The sequence below is a fragment of the Opisthocomus hoazin genome, chromosome 6 (genome assembly GCF_030867145.1).
Source record: "Opisthocomus hoazin isolate bOpiHoa1 chromosome 6, bOpiHoa1.hap1, whole genome shotgun sequence".
In the NCBI taxonomy this organism is placed as follows: domain Eukaryota; kingdom Metazoa; phylum Chordata; class Aves; order Opisthocomiformes; family Opisthocomidae; genus Opisthocomus; species Opisthocomus hoazin.
Window position 1 is genome coordinate 30,364,124 of NC_134419.1, and position 24,560 is coordinate 30,388,683.

At 56.4% G+C, this 24,560-nt stretch overlaps 1 protein-coding gene across 1 annotated transcript in view; it reads left to right on the plus strand.

Moving 5' to 3' along the window:
- The first annotated feature begins 1,634 nt into the window (after positions 1-1,634).
- The window catches only part of LMX1A (LIM homeobox transcription factor 1 alpha), a 43,389-nt gene continuing 20,463 nt past the window's right edge, over positions 1,635-24,560 (plus strand). The window contains exons 1-2 of the mRNA XM_075424141.1: positions 1,635-1,712; positions 2,306-2,492. Coding sequence (XP_075280256.1) covers positions 1,637-1,712; positions 2,306-2,492 — 263 coding nt within the window. The 5' untranslated portion in view covers positions 1,635-1,636. The remainder of the gene's footprint in view (positions 1,713-2,305; positions 2,493-24,560) is intronic.

A 24,560-nucleotide genomic window follows, 5' to 3' on the forward strand; every position in this document is an offset into this window, starting at 1 on the left:
TGAGGGATCAGAGCTGTTTCACACTTACCTGTGTGATGGTACCAACGTTTTCCTGCCTGAGCTCCCAGCGTAGTCGTACTGGGGCACAGTGGGGCTGTCCTAGGACCCTGTTTCCCCCTCCCACGGGATTTTGGCAGGCTTGTGATCCACCCATGCTAACCTGTGGCCTCTCTCCTTCCCACGAGCTCCCAAAGGATGCAACCTCGGTCCCCGCATCACCCATGTCATGTGGGCGTGGGGAACACTCGGTGACGAGGATGCCCCATGGAGAGGCTGGGACCGCTCCTGCCCACGGTGCCAAGGTCACCGGTGAACACGCGGAGGCGAGGCCCCGAAAAACCTCCCGTCCCCCAGGAGCCCGTAGCGGGTCCCTCGCAGCTCTGCAGCCGGTTTGTCCCCCACCACAGCTCCTCCGGGACAGGGGAACCCACGACCCCATCACCCGAAAAAAAGCGACAAGCCCCCGAGCAGGAGAGCAGAGGAGAGCTGGGTGGGATGGGATAATCCCCGGGGCTGCGGGATGCCTCCAAGTTTCGCCTTCCCAGGCCGGGCGGGATCTTTCCTCCGAAGGTTTCCCCTCCCCGAAACCGATGCGGTTTGGCGGGGCCGGAGCTGCTCTTCCTGGGGCGGGGGGGGGAACCTCCCGTCCCTGCAGCTCCGCGGAGCCGGCAATCACCGCCGTCGGGCCCTGCGGGACAGCTCTTCGCTTTTGCGCTTTTAACATTTTTTTTTTTTTTTTTTTTTTTTCCCCCCCCTCTCTTCCTCTCCCAGCATTTATTCTCCTGACACACTCGGGAGCGATGCGCAGCGCGGGGGCACCGCATCCCGCCCCGGGGGGACCCGCATCCCGCCCCGGGGGGACCGCCTTTCCCCAAAAAAACTCCCTGGGAAGCAGATTTCCAGCTGGTTTTGCTCCCGGGAGAGGCGAGGCGGCGGGGCACCGCGCTCCACCTTACTTTTTTTTCATATTTTGTGCTTGCTTTCGAAGAAAAAGATTTTTAATAAGAAAAAAGAAATGGGAAAGCGGGGAGCGGAGCGGCCCGTGCCCCCCGAGGCGTGGCGGGGCCGGTGCCTGCAGCCAGGCAGGAGAGCGGGGAGGAAACTTCTTTCGAGTGGGGTGGAGAGGGGAGGGCAGGGGGTGGGGGTCGGGCAGGGAGGTATCAGCTCCGGGAAATGTGCCTTGGCAGCAGTCGGACGGGCTCTTCCCCGCAGGTCAGTGAGCTCTGCTCGGCTGCGCAGCCGTCCGGGGCCCCGGGGTTCGCTCCCCACTCGGGGCAGCTCCGGGAGGAGGCAGGAGCCGCCGCGGGACCCACCCCCCCGACCCCTCCCCAGAGCGGTGGCTGCGGACACCCCTCCCGCCGGCTCCCCAGGTAAGATGCCGAGCCCCTCCGACAGCAGCCCCCCGGGGAAGGGGGGGGGTGTCCCGGGGCCAGCCGCCCCCCACGTCGGGGCAGCGGGGCTGGTGGGCGCAGCCAGCCCGCCCTGCGAAGCTGGGGGTTGGAGAAGGGGGTCTGGGGGGTTTTTCCTCTCGGAGGGGAGCGGGACGGAGAAGCCCCCCCCGGGCTGATGGCGGCGGGGCCGGGCTGTGTTGGCAGGCGGACCCTCGCCCGGCCCGGCTCGGCTCGGCTCCCCAACCATGCTGGACGGGCTGAAGATGGAGGAGAGTTTGCAGAGCGCCCTGGACCCCGCGGTCCCGTTCTCCTCCCTGCTGGGTAAGTCGGGGGAACCCTCTCGGGGACCGCCCTCCCCCAGGGTGGGGTACGATCCGCCGGGCCCCGAGCGATGGGCACAGGGAGACGGGGGGGTCCGCGGGCAGCTTTTGCTTTTCCCTCCGCTCGTTCCTGCCCGGGGAGCGACCCCGGCCCCCGCCTTCCCCGCTCCCGTTTTGTTCCGCGGTGGCATTAAATTATGTGTTTATCTCTTCCCCCCCCCCCCCCCCCCCCAGTGCAACGAAGGCTTCTCCTTCCTATCGATCAATAAATAATTTGTTTTATTTTCCCCCACACCCCCTTTCGTTTTAACGTCGGTTTCGAACAACCTCTCCGAGCCGCGGCTCCGCTGCCGCCTTTCCAAGAGGAACGAAATTGGGGGGGACGTCCCACCCCCCGGGGCTCCTCTAAGCCACAGGTCCCCCCCTGCCCCCGGAGCAGAGCCCCGCACCCCCTCTACCTCCCCTAGCCCCCCCCATCCCGCGCGGGGGATGCCAGAGGTCCCCCTCCCGTGGGGGATGCGAAAGCGCCTGGGTCCCCCCCGTGTCCCCCTCGCCGTGTCCACCCACCCCCTGCCCCCGGGTCCTTCCCCGCAGGCAGGGCCGCGACCCCCAGGTCGGTGTGCGAGGGGTGCCAGCGAGTCATTTCGGACCGGTTCCTGCTGCGCCTCAATGACAGCCTCTGGCACGAGCGGTGCGTCCAGTGCACCTCCTGCAAGGAGCCCCTGCAGACCACCTGCTTCTACCGCGACAAGAAGCTCTACTGCAAGCTGGACTACGAGAAGTAAGTGGCCCCTTGCCCCCCAGCCCCAGCGAACGCCCCGCTCTGCTCCCGCCGCCCTGCCGACGAAAAGGCGGTGGGCCAAGGGCGGTCCCGGCGTCCCCCCGCACTTCCCCGCTTCCCCCGGCCGGTGCGTCCCGAGGTGTCGGCTGCACCCTGGCTGCGTGGCGAGGCGTGTTCCTGCCCCGCAGCCTCCTCGCGCCCCCGCTTCGCCCCTTTTTAAGAGGGGTCTCGCTGCGCTTGTGTCTTGGGAATCGGGGAGCCGTTTGTCGGGAACCTGTGAGACCCCCCCAGTGACCCCGGGGCCGCGGAGGGATGGGGCCAAGAGTTTTCCCGTCCGCTCTGGATTTATTTTCCTAGTAAGCGTCCACAGGAGGGATGTTCTATCCTCCCTGACCTGGTCCTGGACGGGGCTGTTTTCCCAATATTCCCGTAGGCAGGGCAATGCTATTGCTCCCCTGGCCGGGTGGGGAAACTGAGGCACTCAGCAGGGACGAGGGAAGGCCCCGCTGAATTTGGGGTGTTTGGTATCACACGCTGGAGGCTTTGCCTGCATCTGTGGCTGTGATGCGGCGGGAAATTGGATGTAAATGTGATGGGTGTAAAGGTGGTTAAAGCTTCCAACACCGACCCTTCCCCTTTGGCAAGTGCGGGGCTGGGGAGCGGGGAAGACGAGGAGAAAATTATTTTTCTTTTTTTTCAAGAAAAACCTTTCCATTGGGAAAGGGGAGAAGGCTGTTGAGTCTTTCCTCTCCTGCAGCTGCTTTCGTTTTTTTCCTGCTCATCCCGCTCTTGCTGTCCCTGCCGGACCCCGCTCCCTGGCCGGGTTTCGGAGCCGTTAAATTTGTGTTGCCTCCGGGCCGGTTGTTTCTCGAGGAGGCTGTAGATGGGGGGGCTGGATCCCTTGCTATGATGATAGCACGGCTGCTGGAGCCCCGCAATTGGATTCCCATGTCGCTGGTTGATGGGAAAACAGCCGTCCGCGCTGCGCTGGTCCCTGGCCTTCGGCGGGTCGGGGAGCGTGCCGGGGGCTAGCGCTACTCCAGGCCTTTTTAAAGTTTTTTCCTTTAAGTCCCGTATTGTGGGTCTGAGTTTAATCACTATGGATACAAGGCAAATTGAAAGCAGAATTTGTGCGCGTGACCTTGTTTTCAAATGTTTACGAAAGAGCGGAAGAATTAGCTGCCGCGAGAGTGGAAAGGAGAGAGCTGCGCTGCGGGATTTTTTTAGGCAAAAATTTGTCGAGATGGTGTGCGCTGCTGGTTTGTCTGCAGAAATTTGGCTATTGGTTCCCAGAGGTTTCCGACACAATTTAACGTGTGTTTTCTGCTCTGTCAATGCCCCCGTTTGGAGCGTTAAGTGGACACTGGGGTTAATATTATGGCAGAAAAGCCTTCCCAGCTTGAAGTGGATTTTACACGTTCGGCTGTGGCTTCTGAATGCTGGAAGCTGGCTCCAACCTGAAACCCTCCTCTTCCGTCTCTTGGCCGTGAAAGAAATCGGTGCCGCAGCTGGCTGCTTGCTGTGCCTGTCGCGCTGTCGGGGTAGACGAGGATGGTGGCGAAAAAAAGAAAGAATTTGTAAATATTTCCTCAGCTCTGGTGGTGGCACCATTTATCCCGGTTATTTCCCAGCTGCGTTCGGGTCGGTGACTTTTGCTTGAGCCGGGGAGCGAGCTCTGCGGCAGGCGGGTTCCCCGAGGGGGGACGGCTTCAGCCCTGAATTGCTGCCGGCCTCTTCCCCTCCTGCACTCGCCAGCCCCTTGCTATCACGTCGTTGTCCCCTTGGATTTTATTTTATTTTATCTTTTTGGTGTGGGGCTGGCAGGTCTCTGTCCCCGCTCCCTCCGTCCCTCCGGCGGGGCTCGCAGCGGGATGGCAAGGACGCGGGGCAGAGTCCCAAAGAGCCATTTCCTACGGGCTCTGTGGAGCTTCACATTGCGACTCTGTATTTAACAAAAAACCCTCTCTCTTCGCCCAAACTGCCTGTCCTGCCTTTGGGCTGAGCATTTTCCCCGGGCGCAGTGCCTGCGTCCGCCGCGGCGCCGATGCCGGGGCTTTCAGCGTGGAACACGCGGGGGAAAAGCCGCTGCTCTTGGACTGAGCTAATTATCTCGAGCCGAGAGCTGGTTAATTATCGCGGGCGATGGACGCTGCTCACGCCGAGCGTCTCGGGGCGCGACGGACGGCGCGAAGCGGCCGATCCTCCCCACGGCACCGGCGGTCGCGGCAGCGGAGCTGGGCTCCGGGAGCCTCTCCGCCGGCACAGCGGGGCTGCCTGCCTGCGGAACGCCGGTGGCAGGGAAGCGGGCGGGATGCTACCCGCCGGTGTCGTGGAGGTGGTGATTTTGTTAGTTTTTTTTTTTTTATTAAATCAAAAGAAGGGATTTCTCTGACAGATGGTGACTGTTGGGATGTTTTACCAGAGACGAGTAGGTGCGGTGTTTTCTGACACGTATCTCCGCTCGCTGAGCTCAGCTTATAACGAGTCTGCAGAGGGTTAATGGCAGAGCGTGAGACGGCAGAGTTCTGCCTTTAGTTATAAATACACCCGTGGAAAGTGTTACGGACGTTTTTGAGCGAGCATCTGACTTGCTGGACTCTAGAAATTGAGGAGTCATTTATTAAAACAGATGTTTTACATTTCTTTGTCTTTCATGAAGAGGAAGACGTTGGGAGAGGACCTGGAGAGGGACGGGTTATAGACCAGGGATGCTGGGGCCAGGTCTCGGCATCTCTTTGGGGTGCCCAGGGCCGTGGCTCAGGACCCGTGGGCTGTTTGGATAGCGGTGCCGGCCGGGGACTCGGGGGGCCGGGGGTCGCATTTGGACCAGTTTCCCCCTCGTTGACGGGTAGGGCTCCTGGGGAGGGACCGCTCGAGCCCGCGCCCCTGGGACAGCGTCTATTTGGGGCAGAGGACGTTTGTTACAGAACATCCTGAATCCTGCGGCAGCCCCCGGCGCTTGTCCAAACCTGATAAGACTCAACTATGACAAGGTTCAGGCTTCGCCCTGGCCGGCTCCCCGACTGCAGAGCGGCCCCGGGGATGCTCCCTGGCTGCGGGGCCCCTGGGTTGGTGACCAGGGGGGTGGGCTTTCGCGGTGGTAGATTTGGGGGAGAGCAATGTCAAACCGGGTCGTAAATGGAGAAGGGTGCTGGAAGCGCTGGGAAGACTGGTGCTGGCGAAAGGGGCTGAAAATCCAGGTGAGGATGGGAACGGCTGAGCCCCGCTTGCCCAGAGGGGTTTCATGGTGGGTTTGCAAGAGCCAAGCGGAGCCAGAGCTGCAAGGGAGGACCTGGAGCTGTGGACATGTCCCCATCCCAGAGCCCCATTGTGGGCGATGCCGTCAGCGTGCAGAAACCCCGCCGTCCAGTTCCAGGGGCCGGGAGCACCGACAGCGGTGCGGTCGTGGCGGGGGGCGCAGCTGGGGAGCGTGGCGACGGCGGGACGGCTTTGGCACGTCCCCAGCCGCGGCGCAGAGCCCCGGCCCCCAGCCCCGGCTGGCAGGAGCAGATGGCCAGCACATCTCGGAGCAGGCCTGGCATGTGGGCGCCGGCAGCGAAGGGGCGGCCGTAGCCCCCGAGTTGTCGCCGCCGTGCCGGGCTTCCCGGCCGAGGGAGGCAGTTGTGTGATGCTCGCCCTGTCTTTGCACGGCTTGACGGCTCTGTGCCGCTGCCAGCTTCCGCGCCGTCATTGCGAAGCTCGCCCTGCTTGGCTCCGAAATCCCCTGCTCCCGGAGTCATGGGGTTGCGCGCGGGTACCTCCACCTCCTCCTCCGTGAAATAAAATGATGGGGGGGGAGGAATCAAATCCTTCCGACCTCTGAATGCCCACAAAACAAAACATGTGCGAAGAAACGCATGGGTGTTGGGTTTTAGAAATCACGCCCAGCATCTTCGTGCGGGGGATGAGCCTGAATCCCCGGCAGCATGGTCCCAGCAGCCCGTGGGTGGCTCTGCCCAGGGGAGAGTTGGGATCTGCCGGGCTCGGGGCAGCGCAGCCTCCTGTCGCTTGCCGCTGCCGGAGGTTTGAAACGTGGTGGCTGTTTGTCTTGCTTGACGTGGGTAATGAGTGTGATCGCGCAATTAGCTGCAAACCGTGGCACTGCTTCTCCAGCCGGGAAGGGTGGCAAGGAGGATAATCCCAAAGGGATTGAACAAATAAGGTGATGCTGATGCTGAATGCTTTAGGGCAGCCTGGTCCTACCGGCCGTAGACTTCTTACGGTCTGGAGGGTTCGTGCTGGTGGGGTGCCTTCTCTAGCCTGGAGAAACAGAACTTTTTGCTCGTCGTGTGGCTGATGGGAGAGTACAGTCCCTCCAGAGAGCCACGGGTCAGCCCGGCTACGGTGTGATGTACTCTCTGGAGGTCCTTTTCCCTTCTTGTAGGGGATCCTATGGAGACGTGGGTGCTAACTTGGGCTCTTCCAGTTGACTGGGGACTGGGGGCAGTCAGGCTGGCCTGGATGGGGTAGCAGGGCACATGGCAGCTCTGTGGTATGAAGTCTCTCTTGCCAGTCGCTCTTTTCCCATCCCTAAACCTTTTCTTCTGGTGCTTCCCAACCTTGTTGCCTGCTCTCCATCTTTACCCAGCACCTTGCCTCCCCTAGCAAATCCCTCTTGGTCCTCACCACCTTTCCCATAGCTCCTGGATGAAATGTGCTGACTCTTTGTGGGCTGGGATGAGCACGGCTCTCGGCTAGGCGAATTTGTCCTCAACCCTGCCAGAGATGCGGTGGGTACCACTGGGCTGGGACCAGGCACCGGTCCTTTGTTTTTGTGATTAAGTCGCCTTGTTCTGCTGTTGGGGGGGAAAAGCAGGGAAGCAGCGGGATGTGGCAACGAGTGGGGCGTTACGGAGGCCACTGCAGGATCTGTGCTGGAAACGCCAGGCGAGCAAAATACGCCTTTCCCCCTTCTCCGCTGCCCCCCATCCTCCTGCTTGCCGGGCTCCCCCTTTCCAAAGGGAGCGGAGAAGAGATCTGGCATCTTGTCCCTTCCCCCTGCCCTTAATTAGACTTGGGGCTTACAATTAATGTTTCATAGAAAGGCCTGGAAGGGAGCAACGTTTGTCAGCTTAGGAACACGGCAGTCGAATATACTCGTCATCTGTCCCTCCGTGGTGGGCACAGGGGTGGCTTCGGGGTCGGCTTTTCTCCCGCTCATGGGCAGTGGGACCCCAGAAGCTGTGGGTCAGTGCCGGCAGAGCTGGGCCCTGAGCATCCTTGGTACCCTCCAAGGTACCTTGCTATCTTATTTTGGACCTGCAATGACTTTTTTTTTTTCCTTTTTGTTTTCTTTCTCCCTCCCCCTGTGGCACGGCGCTCCCTGACCAGCCCTGGATGGGACGCTTGGAGCTAGGGGAACCGCTTCAGATTTTTGTGGTCCCGGTGAAGGCGCTGAAAAGAAATCAGCTCGGGGAAAGAAAGGGGGGTTTGTTTCGGTTTGATGAGAATTTTGTCTCTACCAGCTGGAGAGACAGCTGGGGTCCTCTCCTGCCCCGGCTCGCCAGCCCTCGCCTCGCCAGTTCTTCACCTGCTCGCGGCACCAGGCGCAGGGAGGGATTTGCTGAGCCGTGTGTTGAAGAGAGTCCGGAATTTGGTTTCTTGCTCGCTCCTTCCTTGGGGAGCTTTCTGGCAGGGTCTAAACCCCAAGCCGTGGTCCCCCCCTGGTTGGTTTTGGAGAGGGTGGTGGCCTCGGGTGTTCGCTGTGCTGATGGCTGGCCAGCGCAGGGGCAGGAGTTACCTGCAGCCGGGGAGGCTGAGCTCCCCGTGCCACCCCTGTCCCCGCTGGCAGCTGTGGGGTGGCCTCAGCGTACCCCAACCTGCAGCGGTTTCTGACTCTGCTGCCGCACAGTCGCGCCAGGGTGCGGCCGAGGGGATGCCGGAGCACCCTCTGCCTTGGAGGGGGAGGAGGGACTTTTGGGGATGAAGGTTGGTCTCCTCTTCTGCTCGCAAGGGCGCAAGTCCCGCTTCTGGCTGAGGAGTGGGACAAGCCGATGGTTTGGATCAGGTTTGGGTACCTGGATTCACGTTTTCTCACTTCTGGTGAACGCCGGGGCGTGCAGCCAAGGGAGGCACTCCTTACATCCCATGTCCTTGATATTTTTCTGCTCAGGATGCTCTTTGTCCCTTTGTGCTCCATTCTGTCTGTGGCTCTTGTCCTCTGCAGATGCAAACGTGGGGTGGGGACACTGGCATGGGGACAGCGGGCCTGGGCTGGAGGACTGTGCTTCTGCCTGCGATTTAATAAAGCATCTCCTCTGTAATAGGAGTGAAGAATAGCTTTAAAGCAGCGAGAAAATATTTGCATTTTATTAAGGTGAAATACTGGGGTTGACTCAAAATATTTTTTTTTTCTTTTGTAAATATGTTTTCATGAGAATTTTGAATTTCTGGATAAGAGATTTCGGAAGGGGGAGGTGGGGGGGACTAACTGCGCTCACTGACACGGCAAACGCTGTGCAGGTGTGTGTGAAAGCCAGTAGCCACAGTACGCTGGCCTGTAACTTCGGTTTTCTTCCCCAGTACTTTTAACCTGGGAGGAATCCTTCTCCCAGTGCTGTTGGTCCCCAGGGGTGACGGATGCACCCGGGCTGTCTCGTGCGTCTCCGTGAAACCGGCAGGCATCTCGCTGCAGTTCTGTTTGAGGTTTGGGTTTGTTTTTTTTAAGATCATCAAACTTTGGTTGCCCAGGAGAGGGGTTCTGCAATCCCTGGCTTCCCACCCCAAATATTTACGGACAGCCGGATCCCGAAGCTTTTGCAAAAGGCATGGGGCAGGGTGACCGCTGAGCAGTGCCGCACCAGGGCTGCGCCGGCAGCAGGGGCACAGCATCGGGCTGGTGGCACCAGTCTCTCTTTATTTGGGGGTTTTTGGTTTTTTTTTTTGTTTTAATTTTTTTCTGTCAAAGGGCTCTGTCTTCTGGCTTCTCTGCTTTGCTGGGACCTTCTTAACAAAAGACCAATTTCTTCAGCTTGTCGGGGATCCTTCAGGTGCCCTGCATTTTGTAGGCTGGCTGGCTGAAAACCGTGTTTTCTCTGACAAAGGCTGGATTTGTCAGAAGGGTGGCGAGTGCGTTTCTCCGTGCAGGGCTGAAATCATGTTATGTTTGATGCAAACAATTTATTTTCTCATCTTGCACCGTGTGCTTGCATGCACCTACGTGTTTTCTGCAGAGGCTTAGCATTTCCCATACCCATGGATACGATGTTGTGGTTGGGTTCAGGTCTCCTGTAGCTGGTGCCCGGTTTGGCTATGATGGGCCATGGTCGCATGCAGGAAAACGAGCTGAGGCTCATCTCCTTCACCCATGAAATGGAGCTAGATATATGATTATGGCTAAAAAAGGCTTCATTTATCATCGCAAGTGCTTTGAGCATCTCGCTGGGGGAGTTTGGAGGCTGGGAATGAATTCTCAGTCTCTGTCCAGATTTGCCTAATTTTTATGTCATGCCTACCTTTGCGTTTTCCACCTTGGTCACCTTTGCCCAAAGATGCTGCAGAGATACCGGCTTCTGCCAGGGGTTGTTTCAGGAGAACTGCTCGTCTCTGTATCCCGGCACATCCCGGCAGGCAGCGATGCTTCCCCTCATCCAAGGGCTGCTGGGGCTTTGCAGCCACAGATGAAAGGTTCAGCCTGCACCAAGGCATCCTGCTCTTCCTCGGGGAAAATGCCCTGAAGGGCAGAGCGTGCCAGAGGAGGCTTCCTCGGCCAGTACTCGTGCTCTGCGAGCCCATCGGGGCCCAGCATTGATCCTTCCCAGCTGTCCCCCTGTCACCGTCATCCGTACATTGTCTCTCGCCGCTCCCTACCCCTCTCCTTCCCTTGTGGGCTTCATTTCCTAACGTTGCTCTTAGGGAGAGCTTTCTGTCCTTGACAGCGGAACAAATCCCTTTTTCACGCGGCCATCACTCCTCAGCCCATTGTCCTCCGCCTCCACTGCCACCGTGCAAAATCTGCCCCCCGGTACGTCTGTTCCTCTGGAATGATAACCACCATCGCGGTGGGGCGGCGAGCCTTCGAAATCCCTCTGGGCAAGGTCCTCTGCCCTGCGAGGGAGCAAAGCAGGGTCTTGAAAGCATGACGAGAGGTAAGAGCGATTCCCGGAGAAGAGGTTTATTTGGGGCCATTTGGATGCGATTGATCTCTTAGGGAAGTGCGTCCTCTCCTCTGGTTTGGTGCTGCAGGGCTGCTTGGATGAACCTGGAGCCTCTGTGTGCCGAGGACTCCTTCTTCCCTGCCTGGGGCCGAGGGGGCCACGCTAGAAGTTGATTTTTCACTACATAGCATCGCCCAAGGCAGCTAAGCAGGAGGAGGGAGGCGGGAATTTTCTCTTTGCTATTGAAAGCTCAGGGAAACATTTGACAGGAAAAATTTGGAAAGGGGAGAGAAATAGGCTCAGGGACCTGAAGGCAGTTCTCAGCTGCAGTGATTTTTTATTTGCAAGAGTCGGTGTTGTCATTTCTTCCCTCCAACCCCCGCCATCATAGAAACACAGGGGTGCTTTGGTTGTCAGAATTTCCGCTCGGCATTTGCTGGCTCTGTTAAGTCCTTATTCCTGCAGAACAGCATCTTAGCTGTGCGAAATGTTGCTAACCTCTGCAGTTACGTGTCTAATCAGGACGAGGGCAAAACAACACGGAAAATGTTCACAACTGATTCCACAGGGGTGATTTTGATGCTGTTGGATGAATAAATTCACGGGTGCTGGTAGTGGAGGTGGAAGTTTGTCAAGGCAGTACAGCATGCTTCTGGGGCATCTTTTCCATTGCTGATCTGAGAGGGGACCCTCCAGGCGACAGGAGAGGAGGGACCAGCAGCCGTGCAGTGCATACATCGGTTGTGCAGGACCTCAGCCCTGCGCTGGGTGTTTTGAGGATGGGTTGACAGTCTTCTCTCTGCTTGCAGACCAGTTTCCGTAGGCTCCTGCAAGGGCTGAAGAGAAGGAAGAGGCTCCTCCAGAGCAGAGGGTTTGGCCAAGCCAAGGTCTGAATTGCCCGATGGAGATGCTGGTCTCCAAGTATTGGCTGCAGGGAGAGCTGAGAGCTCCTTGCTCACCTGAACCACATCTGTGAGCCAACCATTCTCTTGACTTGGGCACCTGTGGTCTCTGGTGCAGTGGGATGGCTCAGGCTCATGTGTCCTGAGTCTCACGTATTGCAAATGGGCAGCCAGCTGGGTTGGCGATGGGGAACTGAAATACTGAATTATGTATATCTCAGCATCTCCACTGCCAGTCAGAGTGCTGGAGTGGTATCGAGCAGAGCCTTTTAAACGGTGATATGGATGTGGGAGCTTGGTTAGCAAAGCCATTAAGTGTTTGAATCTTCTTGGTGTCTGCTCAGGTGAATGTTGCTAAGGAGCCTTCTGCCTCTGTAATTATGAAAGACTGAAAGAGCAACCTCAACGGACTGGCTTAAAAGTTTAATGAAGCTTAAAATCTTGTTGGTTGGGCTCTAGAGTCTGAGCTTGTTTCAGCTCTTGCCCTAGGAAGGAGGGTTAACCAGAAAAGGAGGAGAGGCTTCCTGCGCACATTATTTCAAGCTCATCAAAATGCACATTGATGGGAGGTTCTGTTGTGGAGATGGATTAGGTGAAAGTAATGGGAGAGGAGGTCCAATATGAGTGAAGGGCCCTGCATGGGGAAAGTAGATCCAAAGATGCACGTATCCTTGGTAAAGGGAAAGCTGCCCATGGCCGGGATGAGATTTCCTGGACACAGGGATGAGATTTTCTGGCTGATGCTGTGCAAGATGCTTGTGTGACGGATGCCCTCTGCTCTGCAGCTCCAAACCCAGGTAGCGCTGATGGATGGGTGCCAGGGTGCAGCAGGACCCCAGTGTCTCACCTGCTCTGCCTGGCGCAGCATGCTCCTCACAGTGCCTGCTTGGAGATGCTTCGAGCTGGGGAGGGTTCCTGGTGTGCCCATGCTGACAGTTTCCGACTGGGTGCCAGAAGGAGCCAAAGCGTCTGTACCTCTGGCCAGGTCGCTAGAGGAGTTTCCTCTGCAGCACCAAACCCACATTTGCACCTTTTTTTTTGGATTGCTGAGATGTGGAGCTGCTGGCTGGCGTGGGGCTGGGGGATCAGGGCTCTCCTTCCAGATGTGCTGTGTTGCAAATCTCCACTGGGTCCGGTTTTGAGTTTCATGGTAAGGGTTTGCAGTGGGAATGACCTCTGATCGTGTGTACTGGGCTGCTGCCCGCTCCCAGCCCTTCACCTTTCTCCTCCTCTTGCCTCGTGGTGAAACTGTAGCTCTTCATGGGTGGAGTGAAGATGGAAGAAAAGTGATCAGTGCTTTGATGCTGGGGTACGTGTGGGGACACAACTAGCTTCATGGGACCGTTTCTCCATGGCCAGCCAAGGTCAGAGGCACTGATGCCACCCATCCTTATCCGAGCAGGGTGATGTGAAGCAGTGAGTCTGGCAGCTAAACTGGAGAGCCTGATTCCACCCTGGTGTGCTGGGATGGCCCATGCCCATTCTCCAGAGAAAATGAAATTTCCCTGCCAGTAGTGTCTTTATGCTGCTTCCAACCGCGTAACAAAAATTGCAGGAACTCCCTGAATACTTGGCTTTTAAAGTAAATATACCCCCACCCTGAACTGATTTATTTTTGTCTGTTTTGGGGACTTCTGCCTCCAAACGTCAACCTTGGTCCTTCCTGCCCCTGCCTGACGCCTGCAGAGCATCGTCCTGGCGCGGAGCAGCCGCTGGCCTCACCTCAGGGCGATGCTTTGCAGGTCTCCTTGGTTGGCCGGAGAAGCGTGTCAGGCACGCTGTGGGTGAAAGGTGACAATGAAACAAAAACCAAATCTATGTCTTCCCCTTTCATGTCTTTGTGCTGGGAAAGTGCAGCAAGTCGACTGACGACGCATCTTGCCGAAGCTGCATTTTTTTTTCCGTAAGGATTAGTGGTTCGAGAGCAGGGAATTTCAAACTGACAAGCCCTTGGCAGAGACATAATTATAGGCTTTTTATGCTTTGTCTTTCCTAAGTAGTTCTAAATAACTTTTTCCCTTGGGGCATTTTTTTTTAAGTCCACAAAATGGGGGGGAAAAATGCGTATTTCCTTAGCGTCCTTGAAAATATGCAAGATGTGGAGAGCATTCAACTTTCAGCTGTAAGATTTTTTTTTTGTGTGTGTGTGTGTTTGCTTTAACCACGTCCAATCAACCAAAGTTTCTTGGCCGGTGATGTTTTAGAAACGGATCTTAGACATGGGAGATGGAGGGAGATAGATGTGATCACTTCTCTGCCATCTCAGGAATGCGGGTTTTGCCTCTGCAGTGCATTCCCCAGGGTTTTACCCCGCTCCTTGCTGTAAGAGAGGATTTCTGGGTCCAGCGGAGCTGGTTTCCCCCATCAGCATCCATTGCTGGCTTGCGCCGAGCTGCTGCGCGTTCCACGGGGAAACGCTGGCCTTACCCCTTCTGCCAGCATCCTGCTGCCATTCCCGGGGCTCGCCCAGCCCTGTCCTCCGCTGGGTCCTCTCCTTGTCTGCGCCTCCATCCTGACGGCTTTGGCCAGCCTTTTTCATTTCCAAAAAGGCAGTGTGATGTTAAAAAAGCCACCCGGGGGTGGCTGGGGGTAGCTCCAAGGCAAAAGTGAGCTCATGCCTGTTATTGCAAGCAAAATTCACCTCCTGTAAATTTCTATGCAAGCCCTTAACGAGGTACCCTAATTTTCTGAGCACATCTCCATGTCACAGCGTGTTTTACCATGGCTCAGTCCCACCCCCCGAGCTCTTTGCTCCCTAATTTTTTGCCCCCTCCAGAGGATGCCGTCCTACACCTGAGCTATCCTATGCTCAGGGAGGGGGTATCCATCCCCTCATCCCTGATACCAAACGTCGCTTGCGATGTGAGGGGGAACCTGGGAGAGGACCCTGCTGGCGCTGACGCTCACTGCAATATAAAAGGGCAGCGCTGGGGCCCAGAGGGGCCGTGTTATTGCATCCGCTGTCGTGGTAGTGCCGGGGTGCTCCGGTGGGATTACCGGTGCAATATTCCTGCTGTCGGCAAGGAGAGGGGGGGCCAGGCTGCTGTTAATAACGGCGTTGCTCTACCTTGGCTTTATTAAGTGAGGGAAGCCTCCGTTCCTCGCGCCCCAGGCGTGTATGGGTCCGGGGCTTAGCGGTGAGAGAGAAGGGGGTGAGGGTGGAGAGAGGGAGGTGGGGACATGGTGTTTGAGGTAATTAGAGCAGCTTGACAGAGAGGGGGGAGTTGCCAAGAGGGATGGCAGTGGTACCTTGATGGGGTGTCCTGCCCTGCCCTGCTGCAAAACCCGCCTGTGGGCTCTGGCCAACCCACCCCCCTCCTCTGGGCCATTCATCTCCTTGGGGGCTGTGGCGCTTGGCGAGTGGAGTGGCGAACACCTCGCTTCCCCCATTTCCACCTCTTCTGAAGACCCTCCTATGTTAGCTGAAGTCTGGTTGAGCTTGTGAGGAGACCATACCATAGCCCCAAAGCTTGTAAAGTCCCTTGTGCCCTTGTTGTGGCAGGTGACACTGCAGCAGGACACAGTGCCAGGAAGGGACCTGCCTGTCCTCTCTCTCCTCTGCCCAAGCCATCATTTCTCGGGGGAAAGGTTTTTTTTTTTTTCTCATCTTCCACCATCCAGACGCTGTGAATCCCACTAAAACTTTTGACTGGAGCAGGGATTACGTGCTCAGGTTTCAGTCGTTGTCTGCAAGCGGTCTAAACTTTCTGCCAGAGCTCGAGTGACATTTTGTGGGAGATAGGAGAGTATTAAGTGTTGGTCCTTGCAGATAAAAATAGCTGCTGGCCTGACGACGTTTTCTGTCGTCTTGTCACTGGTCTGACCCGGCTCCATCGCCTCCACGCTGGTGCTCCCGACCTGGTCTTTTGTTAGCATTGGGTGCTGGGGGTACCCACGGCCTGACCCGGCGCGGTCCCACTCTGAGCATCCCCACCTGCTTGTCACCACGATGCTCCTTTGCTCCCCGAAGCATTGCGGCTGGGACGGTGCCGGGCTCTCGGTGGAGGCTGGAGGGCAAACTGGACTGGGAGCAGCAGGTCCTGGGTTTATGTTCGCAGGGGCTGGAAGGAAACCCCATCCCGCCCTAACCAAGCGCGGCGTCCCCCTTCCCTGAAATCAGAGCCTGCGGATCGAAGCAGGTACCCCAAATTGCCCGTTATTGAAGTCTGGCTGCTAACATAGGAGTGATCCTGGTTACAGGAGTCCTCACGCATGCAGACGTGTCCGCCTGTCTGTTTTTCCCATTGCTGTGTTTCAGAGCTGATGTTTTCATCCTGAAGTTGTAGCCAGAGCTGGCTCGGGGCCTCTCAGCAGCGTCGGCAGAGCTGACTCTTGCCGCTCCAGAAACACGGGGCTGGGGCCGGTCGAAAGGAAAGAGAAAGAGAGGAGGAGGAGGAGGAGGGAGCGGCAGGGTCTGGCTCACTGCTGAACTGGGACCAGATCCGCTGCTGGGAGAGGCTCTCCCACCCTGCCTGCCCTGCGCCTTTCCCGGGCCCTGCTTCAGAGCAGCATCCAGCCGCTCCACCTCCGAAAATAGCCAGCGTGGCTCTGGAAGGGCTTGCGTACAGCCGGTGGGAAGGCAGCAGGGACAGTCTCTCCTGGTGTTGAGCCTTTCTTTCTCATGGCTGGGCTGGGAAGTCCCCACGCATTGGCCTCTGTGGACTGAGCATCCTTCGAGGATGCCTCCATTCCCGCTGCTTGTTCTGGTGTCCACCACAGCATCGTTCTCCCCAAGGATCTCTTCGTGGACCTACTAGCTGCATAGTCAGGCTGCCTTCAATGCAACTTTTCGATTGCAGTCCTTAAATACCTTTCTCAAGTGAAAGCTTTTGGGAACAGCATGTTTTCCAGATTCCCTTTACTCTCTGCTTCAAGGCCCACCTGCCACTGGGGGATTCGTGATCCTGCGTGGTGTCAGCCATCAGCTGAAGTGTCTCGCCCATCAGAAATAAGGAATGAGGTCCTCATGTGTCTGGAGCCGAACCGATGAAATGGCACTTGGCCACTTACAGTAGTGGGCGATTACTGAGCCCCTGCCAGGAATTCTTCCAGTGGGATCGGGAACGCTCTCGGGTGTTAAATTTGTCCTGCGGTGTGTAACCTCTAAGTAGAGCCCATCGTGTTTTGTAACGGGTCATATGATGCCGGTGATGGCAGGCGCCCGCCCTGCATTTCAAGGTCAGCGCTGAGCTCGGGGCCGGAGGGGCAGCTCCGGCTGCAGCCTCGCCTGGCCACTGAACCATCTCGCAGGGCTCTGCTCCCTCCTGGGGTGAAGCCTCCGGAGCTCAGGGTAGGAGATGGAGGCTGTTTGGCTGCCAGCCAGTGAGGCTGCAGCCCGCATCTCGGGACCTCCACTCGTGGAGTGGGCTCCTGGGATCAGCGTTGCCCTGGGATGCAAACTTTGCCCGCATCTGTCCTGCAGCCCCACGAGGGCTTCTCCTGTGCTACCAACATGCTGTCCCCACATCTGGAAACTGCTGTCTCTTAGCCAGAGCCCATGCGTCAGGTGCGGCTCCATCCCGAGAGCTTACAGCATCATGCTAAGGACAGGACCTTCCAGCACTCACACAGACGACCTTCCCTCGCTTCTCAGTGCCTTAAAATACCTCCTGGTAAGGACTTCATCTTGTGTCCCTGAAGCCAGGGGAACTGCTGTGTGGAGAGGGGTTTGCTGGCAGCAGTGAGGAGCGCAGAGTCCATGTCTCGATGGACAACAAGTGCAGTGATGCTGCTGTCTGCTCTGGCCCTTGCAGGAAAGCACGGCCATCCCCACGAGAAGAGTGTCCCATGGTCTTTATCAGTAAATACGTGTTTTAGGCGTATCCCTGTATCGAGCAATTAGGAGGGACTTTTCAGACAGGTCGTTAAATTAGCGGGGTTTTAAAATATTAATAGGCAATTGGCTCTCACCAATTCCTGTGTCAGAAAAACAGTTCATTTATAATTTGGACCCGAGCTGGGATGGGCTGAGAGATGCTCAGGCTGCAGCCTGCGCACGGGGGTTAATGTGGTGCTCTCTCCTGCCAGAAAATAATAAAAGCCAGGGACTGTCTAGGGATGGTGCATGAAGGATTAGGAAGGGGATGTGCATAGGCCTGTCTGCAGCTGGTTGAAGTCTAACGCAGAGGGGTGAGCCTGGAAATCATTGTTTTCTGATGGCTGTGAGGGGGCCAGCGTGGAAAGGGAGCTTGTTTCCTAAAACCTGTGGAGCTCCGCAGCCAGCCGATGTTTTCAGTGGGAGGCAGCGAGTGGATCCTCTCTCCCTGAGAGGTGGCTGTGCTGCTCGGGAAGGAGGGAATCACCTTGGGGTGGATGCTTCTGCCTCCCCTTTCCAGGTGCTGCAGTTGTTCATTGGGAACAGAGGATGCTGGGCTCTAGGGACTGGGTTTTTTTGGTGTGAATGGAGCATGCTGGGCTCCACGGACCCGAGGTTTCCAGCTTTTTACAGGATGACCCATCAGATCTCCAGATTCTGCTGGAGGTCTGTCTTCATCCACAACATTGTCTATGGCTTTTTGTTTTTTAAAGCCAGAGGTCCACGAGTCAGGGGACTCAATGAAGCCATCTCCTACCTTTCAGTAGGGAGCACTTCCAGCTTTCTGGTTGTAAGGAAAGCTGGAAGATGCTTGGGTCTTGTGTTTGTTTGACTTCTTGGAGTTGGCAGTGCTGTTTCCTGAAACGGTCACCCTGAGCTGGCTTGGGAAGCTGGAGTCACAGCTCTCTGAATTAGCACGTGCATGAAGATTTCCTAGCATCAGTTCTTCAGCATTAGATTTACCTTGCAACCACCACGCTCGTGGAAGGTGTCTGCTGAGATGGAGGCATCCAAATTCCCTAAGGTGAGTTAGGGTTTTATGGCCCTCGCCCAAGAGAAGCACATTACTTTTGCAGCAACTATTAATTGCTTCCTGCATTTAAAAAGCATAAACAAACTCGTTTGCCAGGGAGCGAGTTACCCAGTGCATAAATGCTTTGCCGTTAATGTGTGGCTGACCCTGACAATGATGTGAGGACCAGAAGAGCTTTAAAGAATTTACCAGAAACCATTTCAGGGGAGGCTGTGTGTTGTAAATCCTTAAGTAATGGGATGGAGGGAATTAGATTAGATAATAGTTTGCAGAACCTGGGCACAATTCCCCATTGAGGATCTTGAGATTGTTAGAAACACAGCATGGCGAGGCCCCCGTGTGTCCTTATCCCAGTGACCGACGAGTGAGTTTACAACTTGGAAAATGAGATTATCGAAGGGTGTGTTTTAGACACCGCAATAACGAGCGACGTTGGGGAGCAATACAGGGTCCTGTTACATCCAAGGGTGCATTGTAAAGCCGCAGCGGTTCCTGGAGGAGCAGCCCAGGACGGGGCTGTTTGCGCTGGATCAGGGGTGCCTGTTGCATCCAGCACCCACCGCACTAGCTCCTGGGCACCTTGCAGCTTTGGCACGGTTGTCTTGGGCAGTCCCATGCCTCTGCTGAGCTCACCCCAGCTCAGGGACCTGCTTCACAAGGACTTTTACCCGCTATGACAAGGGAGGTGGTGTCCTATCTTGCTTTCACAATCTGCCCTGGTCTATACGTCTGCCTCTCCGCTCCTGCCATGAGGTGGCCTAAAGCCGTCTGTAGGTTTTTAGGGGACCCCAGCCCCTCCTCGCCAATCCCCCAGCCCGTGGATGGGGCCGCTGAGCTATTTCGCAGGGAGATGCTGGCACGTGGGGCTGTTTGCTGCCTCCCCGCTTCATGTGCTTGCTACCTCTGCTGGTTTGCTCCTCCTCAGGCTCCCCCTGCACTGGAGGGATGAGGTTGGGTCAGTGCTAGAAATGCCGGTGGCTTTTGGTGACAGATCTGCTGTTACCATCTGGGGCATGTGTTGGGTTTTCCCCCGGATGTTTGGAGATGGTGCCTGCTGCAAAAAGCCGGGGAGCTCGACAAACACTGTTAAAGCACTCTCATTTCAAAGGGCAGGTATGGGGAAAAAAAAACCACGCTTTGCCTGCGGCAAAAAAGTATTTCCCAGATCCAATATCTATGCAATGAGGGGTACCGCGGTGGGAATTGCGCATCCTTTCGTGGGGCAGTTCTTGCAGGGAAAGCAGTCAGCGGTCAGGCTGCCTCGAGCCCTAATAACAGTCGTGCTGGCTGCCTGGGGCAACGCACCGGTGCTTAAAAGATGAAGTCTAGTGGCTGATATTCAGCTGCCTGTTAATGTTGGCATAGCAGATCACATCTGGCTTCTCCGCCTGTTGTGGGGCTGCCTGGCACATGCGGGGATCAGTGATGTTTTCAGGATGACAGCGCTTGACACCAGGGAAGGCGTTAAGTCTAGATTAGCGTTGGGGTGTGTGTTTTTGCATCTCCAGATTTCACTCTCTCCAGCACAAGGACAGAGTTCAAAGGGGCTCTGACCTTCCTGGAATAGGAAACGGCGGGATCCACCCTGGAGCCTTTTCTCCTCTTGCCCAGAAGGGTCCCACCCCAGCCGAGAAGCCCTAAATCCAGCTGGGTGTGGAAACGGGGGCGGAAAGGTCCGTGTGAGGACTGTGCTTCATTCCTACCACCCCAGGGCCGGTCATTCCCCAGCACGCGTGAGGCTGTGTTTGATCTGGGTCCGAGCTTAGGCTTTGTCTTTACTCTTCTTTAGAAAGGGGCGGAAAGAAATTCAGGAGCCCCTGGCGAGATGGGCTTGGAGCAGGGCGGCTCTCGCTCCACAGAGCAGGCGCTGGCATCCAATTTTCTGTCTCACTTTGTTTAATGGACCTGCAAACCCACTGCAAAGCCGAGATTGCACAGGCGAACGCCCCGTGGCCGGATTGCAGGGTCTTGCTTCACCCGGCGCTGATGGGTTTCTCCCCTCAGTTTTCATGCGAGGTCTCGGCTTCACCTTTTCACCAGTGAGGAACTCCCCAGAGCGGCGCAGCCAACCCTGGGGAACGGGGGTTTTATTTCGGAGGCGAGTTTTACTCAGCCTTGTAGATGCTTTCTGGCCGTATTTAGGTAAAGGTGGGAAGTACTTTGTGATGGCCAGAAGGATGGAGAGGCTGCTTTGCACTGTGCTCTAGAAATGAGTCTCCTGCTTTCTCCCTCTCAGGAGGTAGCTTGGAGGCACCTTTTCATGCTGGTGACACGCAGGTCACTCTTTGTCTTAACCACCCCAAGAGGTATCAGCTCAGAAGGTGTTCAGTGGGTTGGCAGGTGACATCATTAGGTTTCAGTGGTAACGCGCTGTGGAAGTAAGCAGGGAGACTTGCTCAGTGGTTGACTCCCTAACCAGGGGATCTGTGTTGCTTCGATTTGGACTCTGTTCGTGCTCAGTTGGTTTTCCTCCTGATGGGTACCTTCCTCACAGGCTTTCACAGCAGACTCCAGCAGGCGCAGGCTCTCAGGCAGGCTTTGGCTTTCTGCCGGCCAACACATAGCCTCGTGGCCTGGGGTGACATTACCGCTGTGGTTGGGCTTTGTGCGAGTCCTTTCCCACTTCTGCATCCTGCAGAGGACTTCCAGGGATAGAGGAGGCACCTGAGGGAGGGGACATGCTGTTGAAATCAAGGCACAGTGGCCTGGTGTGCTGTGTCCATTGCCATGTCCACCACTGCTGCCCAGTGGGTCACATCCCTGCCCGGCTTTGGGGACCACCAGTCCCAGAGGCAGGAAGCACCTGGTGTGGATATTTTTCTGGGAAATAGGGGCAGAAAAATACAACATCCGCGTTTCCAAGCCACCAAGGACATCTCTGGAAGAGGAGGTGTGAAGGTACTTAGGATGCAGCTTGTGGAGGGGCTGGGGTGAGTTTTGGAGGGTTGTAGTTCCCTTCACATGGACGCTGCTGGGAAAGGCTGTTTTTATCTGGCATTTTCCACCTCTCCCAAGGGTGAAGGGTTCCCCTGCCTGCCCTGGCTGCCAGCAGGGCTGTGCAGGCAAGAGGCAGGCAGGGAAGGAAAGGAGGAGAGGATAACGTCCCAGCTGCGGGCCCTGGCCATTTCTGGACGAGTAGGTCATCTGGGTGTGGGAGGGGAGCCGGTGTCCAAGCCAGCCCGGAGAGGCTGAGGTTGGGTGTATGTGTGATTTGGGGGAAAGTGAGAAGGGATTTCTTAGGCGAGAGGAATGCGAGTTTCCTCCTTCACATATGTCTCCTGTTCTTCCAGTTTGCAACAAAAGTCATCAAATTGCCCAAGACCTGGCAGCAAGGACGGCCCGAGAGCAGCCCACAAATCACGGGAAAGCATCTCCCCTCCTCCCCGCCTGCCTCCAGATACTCACGCATCAGGAACAGCTTTAATCCCCCCTTGGGTGATGAAACTCCTGCCCCTTCCCCATGCCGGGCGGCTGCACAGCCCAGAGCCTCCGGAGCTCCCGCACGCTGTAGCACCGGCCCTGGCAGATTAGAAATCTTGGTTTCCCTTGAATCGAGTGCACTTTTAAACTCTCCAAATGGTCCTGGGAAGAGCTGCGGTGCTTCAGAGGTGACAGCGGCCATTCGGAGGAGTCACGGTGATGTAGTTGGCATGGCTTTCTTTGTCCCCAAGTGGTGGGGACAAGTGGCAGTGACTCAGGTCCTGCTTGGTCCGCCTGAATGATGAGGCACTGGGAGAGGAGACAGCGACTCCCAAGGATGCTCAGCCAGGCAGCACCGGCGTTTGGGGGTGTAGGGCTCCAGCTGAGAGGCTAAGGAGCCGTTGTGTCTCAGGATGAAGGGTGATTTTAGTGAGCCCAGCCTTTCCTTGCAGTCCTGCTGGCTGTTGTTTTTTTGTTTGGCAGAAAGAGCCGTTGGCGAAGCAGAGCTGCAGAGATCAGGTGAGCCTTTCTGAGCTCTGCTGTTCACCCCGTACATCACGGGGATGGGCAAAGTCCCTTCTGCCTTTGTAACTGCGAGGTTAGGATCGCTGCTGAAGAGGTGCTTCATGCTGTTTCATCTGTCTCGCCTGGGGCTCCCGGAGCAGCGTGAGAGCAGCTCCAGCCCCACCATCCTCCCCGCATGAGCCTGGTTTTGCAGCCACCTGGTTTGCACCAGGAGGTGCTGGTCCCTTAGGATCCCTGTAAGAAGGGCTCTCAGTTTACTCCATTTTGGTTGTTTGAGTTATTTCAGGATTTTCTTACAAGAAAACAATTCCATCAGTCTTATTATTAAGTGTAGACTAGCAGTGATACCAGAACTAGGACCACCAAAGTGTCCCACCCTCAGGGTCCATCCCTCGTCCCATGTCCCGTGAGACAGCGCCGGTGCAGCTTTCACCAGTTGGTCCAGGCGCTTGTGTGATGGAGGAGACACGGCGGGGCTTCAGCGTGGCTGAAGGGCTGGGGTATCCAGCACTTTGTGCTTAATACACGGCACACAGCGTGCGAAGGCGGCGGTGTGAGGCTCTGGAGAGGAGGAGGAATTACTTCTATGGACAGCTTGGGAGAGGGGGTCTCCTCTAGTAGCGTGGACACTACCCCACCCCAGCAGCATGCCCTGTGGATCACCAGTGTGCGGTGCTGATCCTTCTCCAACCATCCCGGTGAAGCCTTGCAGACTGTCCCGCTCGCCGAGCAGCTCACGGGCAAGACCTGGTCTGCAGGGTTGGCTTCCTTCGCTTGCCCGACACGCTGCTGCTGAGCCGAGCTGCTTTCTGCTTCCCTGCTCCCTCCTTCCTGCCAGCATCTCCTCCGGATGTTTTTCTCCCAGAACTGCAGAAGCTGTGTTTTTCCAAGTTGAATTTCCTTTGTTATTTTTTTTTTAATTTATCTCTCCAGGGTCCCCTTCAGATTGTTTTGCTCTGTTCCATCTTCTCCAGTTTATTATCTCCTGCTAATGTTATTAACATGCTAATTAGTCCCTAATTGCAATTGACAATGAAGATGTCAGATAAGGCTGATACTAACCCTGATCCTTCCCTCACTCTTTTGCTCTGAATTCTGTACCTCTCCCATTGTCTTGATTGTGTTATCTGGCTTGGCTTCCCGGAGGAATGCTCACGTCTGTGCGAGTGCGATTGCTGCACTAGTAAGGACTCGCTGCGATGCACTATGGGGTGGTTTATGAACCCTCCAGGCCCAGGTCAGCGGTGGGTGTAGCTCTGAGAGGCATTTTCTGTCTGGTCCCAAAGTCTGGTCGCAAAGGCAGGGTGTGTGTCTGGCTCTCTGTGACAGCCCCCTTGGGAGGCAGAAAGAAAAGGACTTTGGAAAGATGAAGAGTGGCATTTGCCATCCCGCCTATACACTCAACCCTCTGGCTGCTCGGGCGTTGTGCAAAGGTCTTCCATGACTATAAATAGGCAGAGAGGTAGGCAAAGAAATGGTGAGACGGGGTAAGGACAGGCGGTCAGCCAGCCTTGGCCGGCATCTGGAGCTCTCATCGCCTTCGTGCGCAGAAGAGGTGCGGTTTGTTCCGGCCACGCTGCTCTCGTCAGGCAAAGTTTGCCCCCGCAGAGCCTATTTTTGAACACAACCCCCCCCCCACCCGCCTTGATTGCCTCTTGGAGGTGCCGCAAAGAACCGGGACAGGCTTACGGCAAGGTGCCCTGGTGCGGCTGCGGGACGTTGAGCCACGTGCTCTGAATAGCTCTGTGCAGACGTGGCCTATGGAGATGAAATGTGGCTCTTGACCGATTGTGAATAAATCAGGGTCAGGAGCTTGAAAGCTGGCCAAGAAACCCAAAGGGATAAAATATAGCCTCTCTACAGACTGTTAGCAAACAGCACGTGGGCTGAGATCTGCTAGATAAATTTATGCGCTGTGAATTGTTCACCCAGCTGTAGTGGAGACATGGACGGACCCACGAAGAACTAATAACCATATGTGGTGGACATACCTTCGGTGACTGACCTTCAGAGGGTTCAGCAAGGCTTGGAGGTGGCACGGCGACGTCTTCTTAGGGATGTCACTGGGAGGGAATAGACACACGTGTTGCTTGGTGCGAGGGAGGGGGATTCGGGCTGCCTGTGCCCTGCATGTCCAGGAGACAGGCTGGCAAAATAAATTAATACTCCTGACCTTGGTTTTCCCATCATGTTGTATGACATGAATTGAGGATAAATACTGGGCTCTTTGCCTTTGCCGGCTTGTTTCTGAGCTCGTGGGACTCGCCGGCCTGAGAG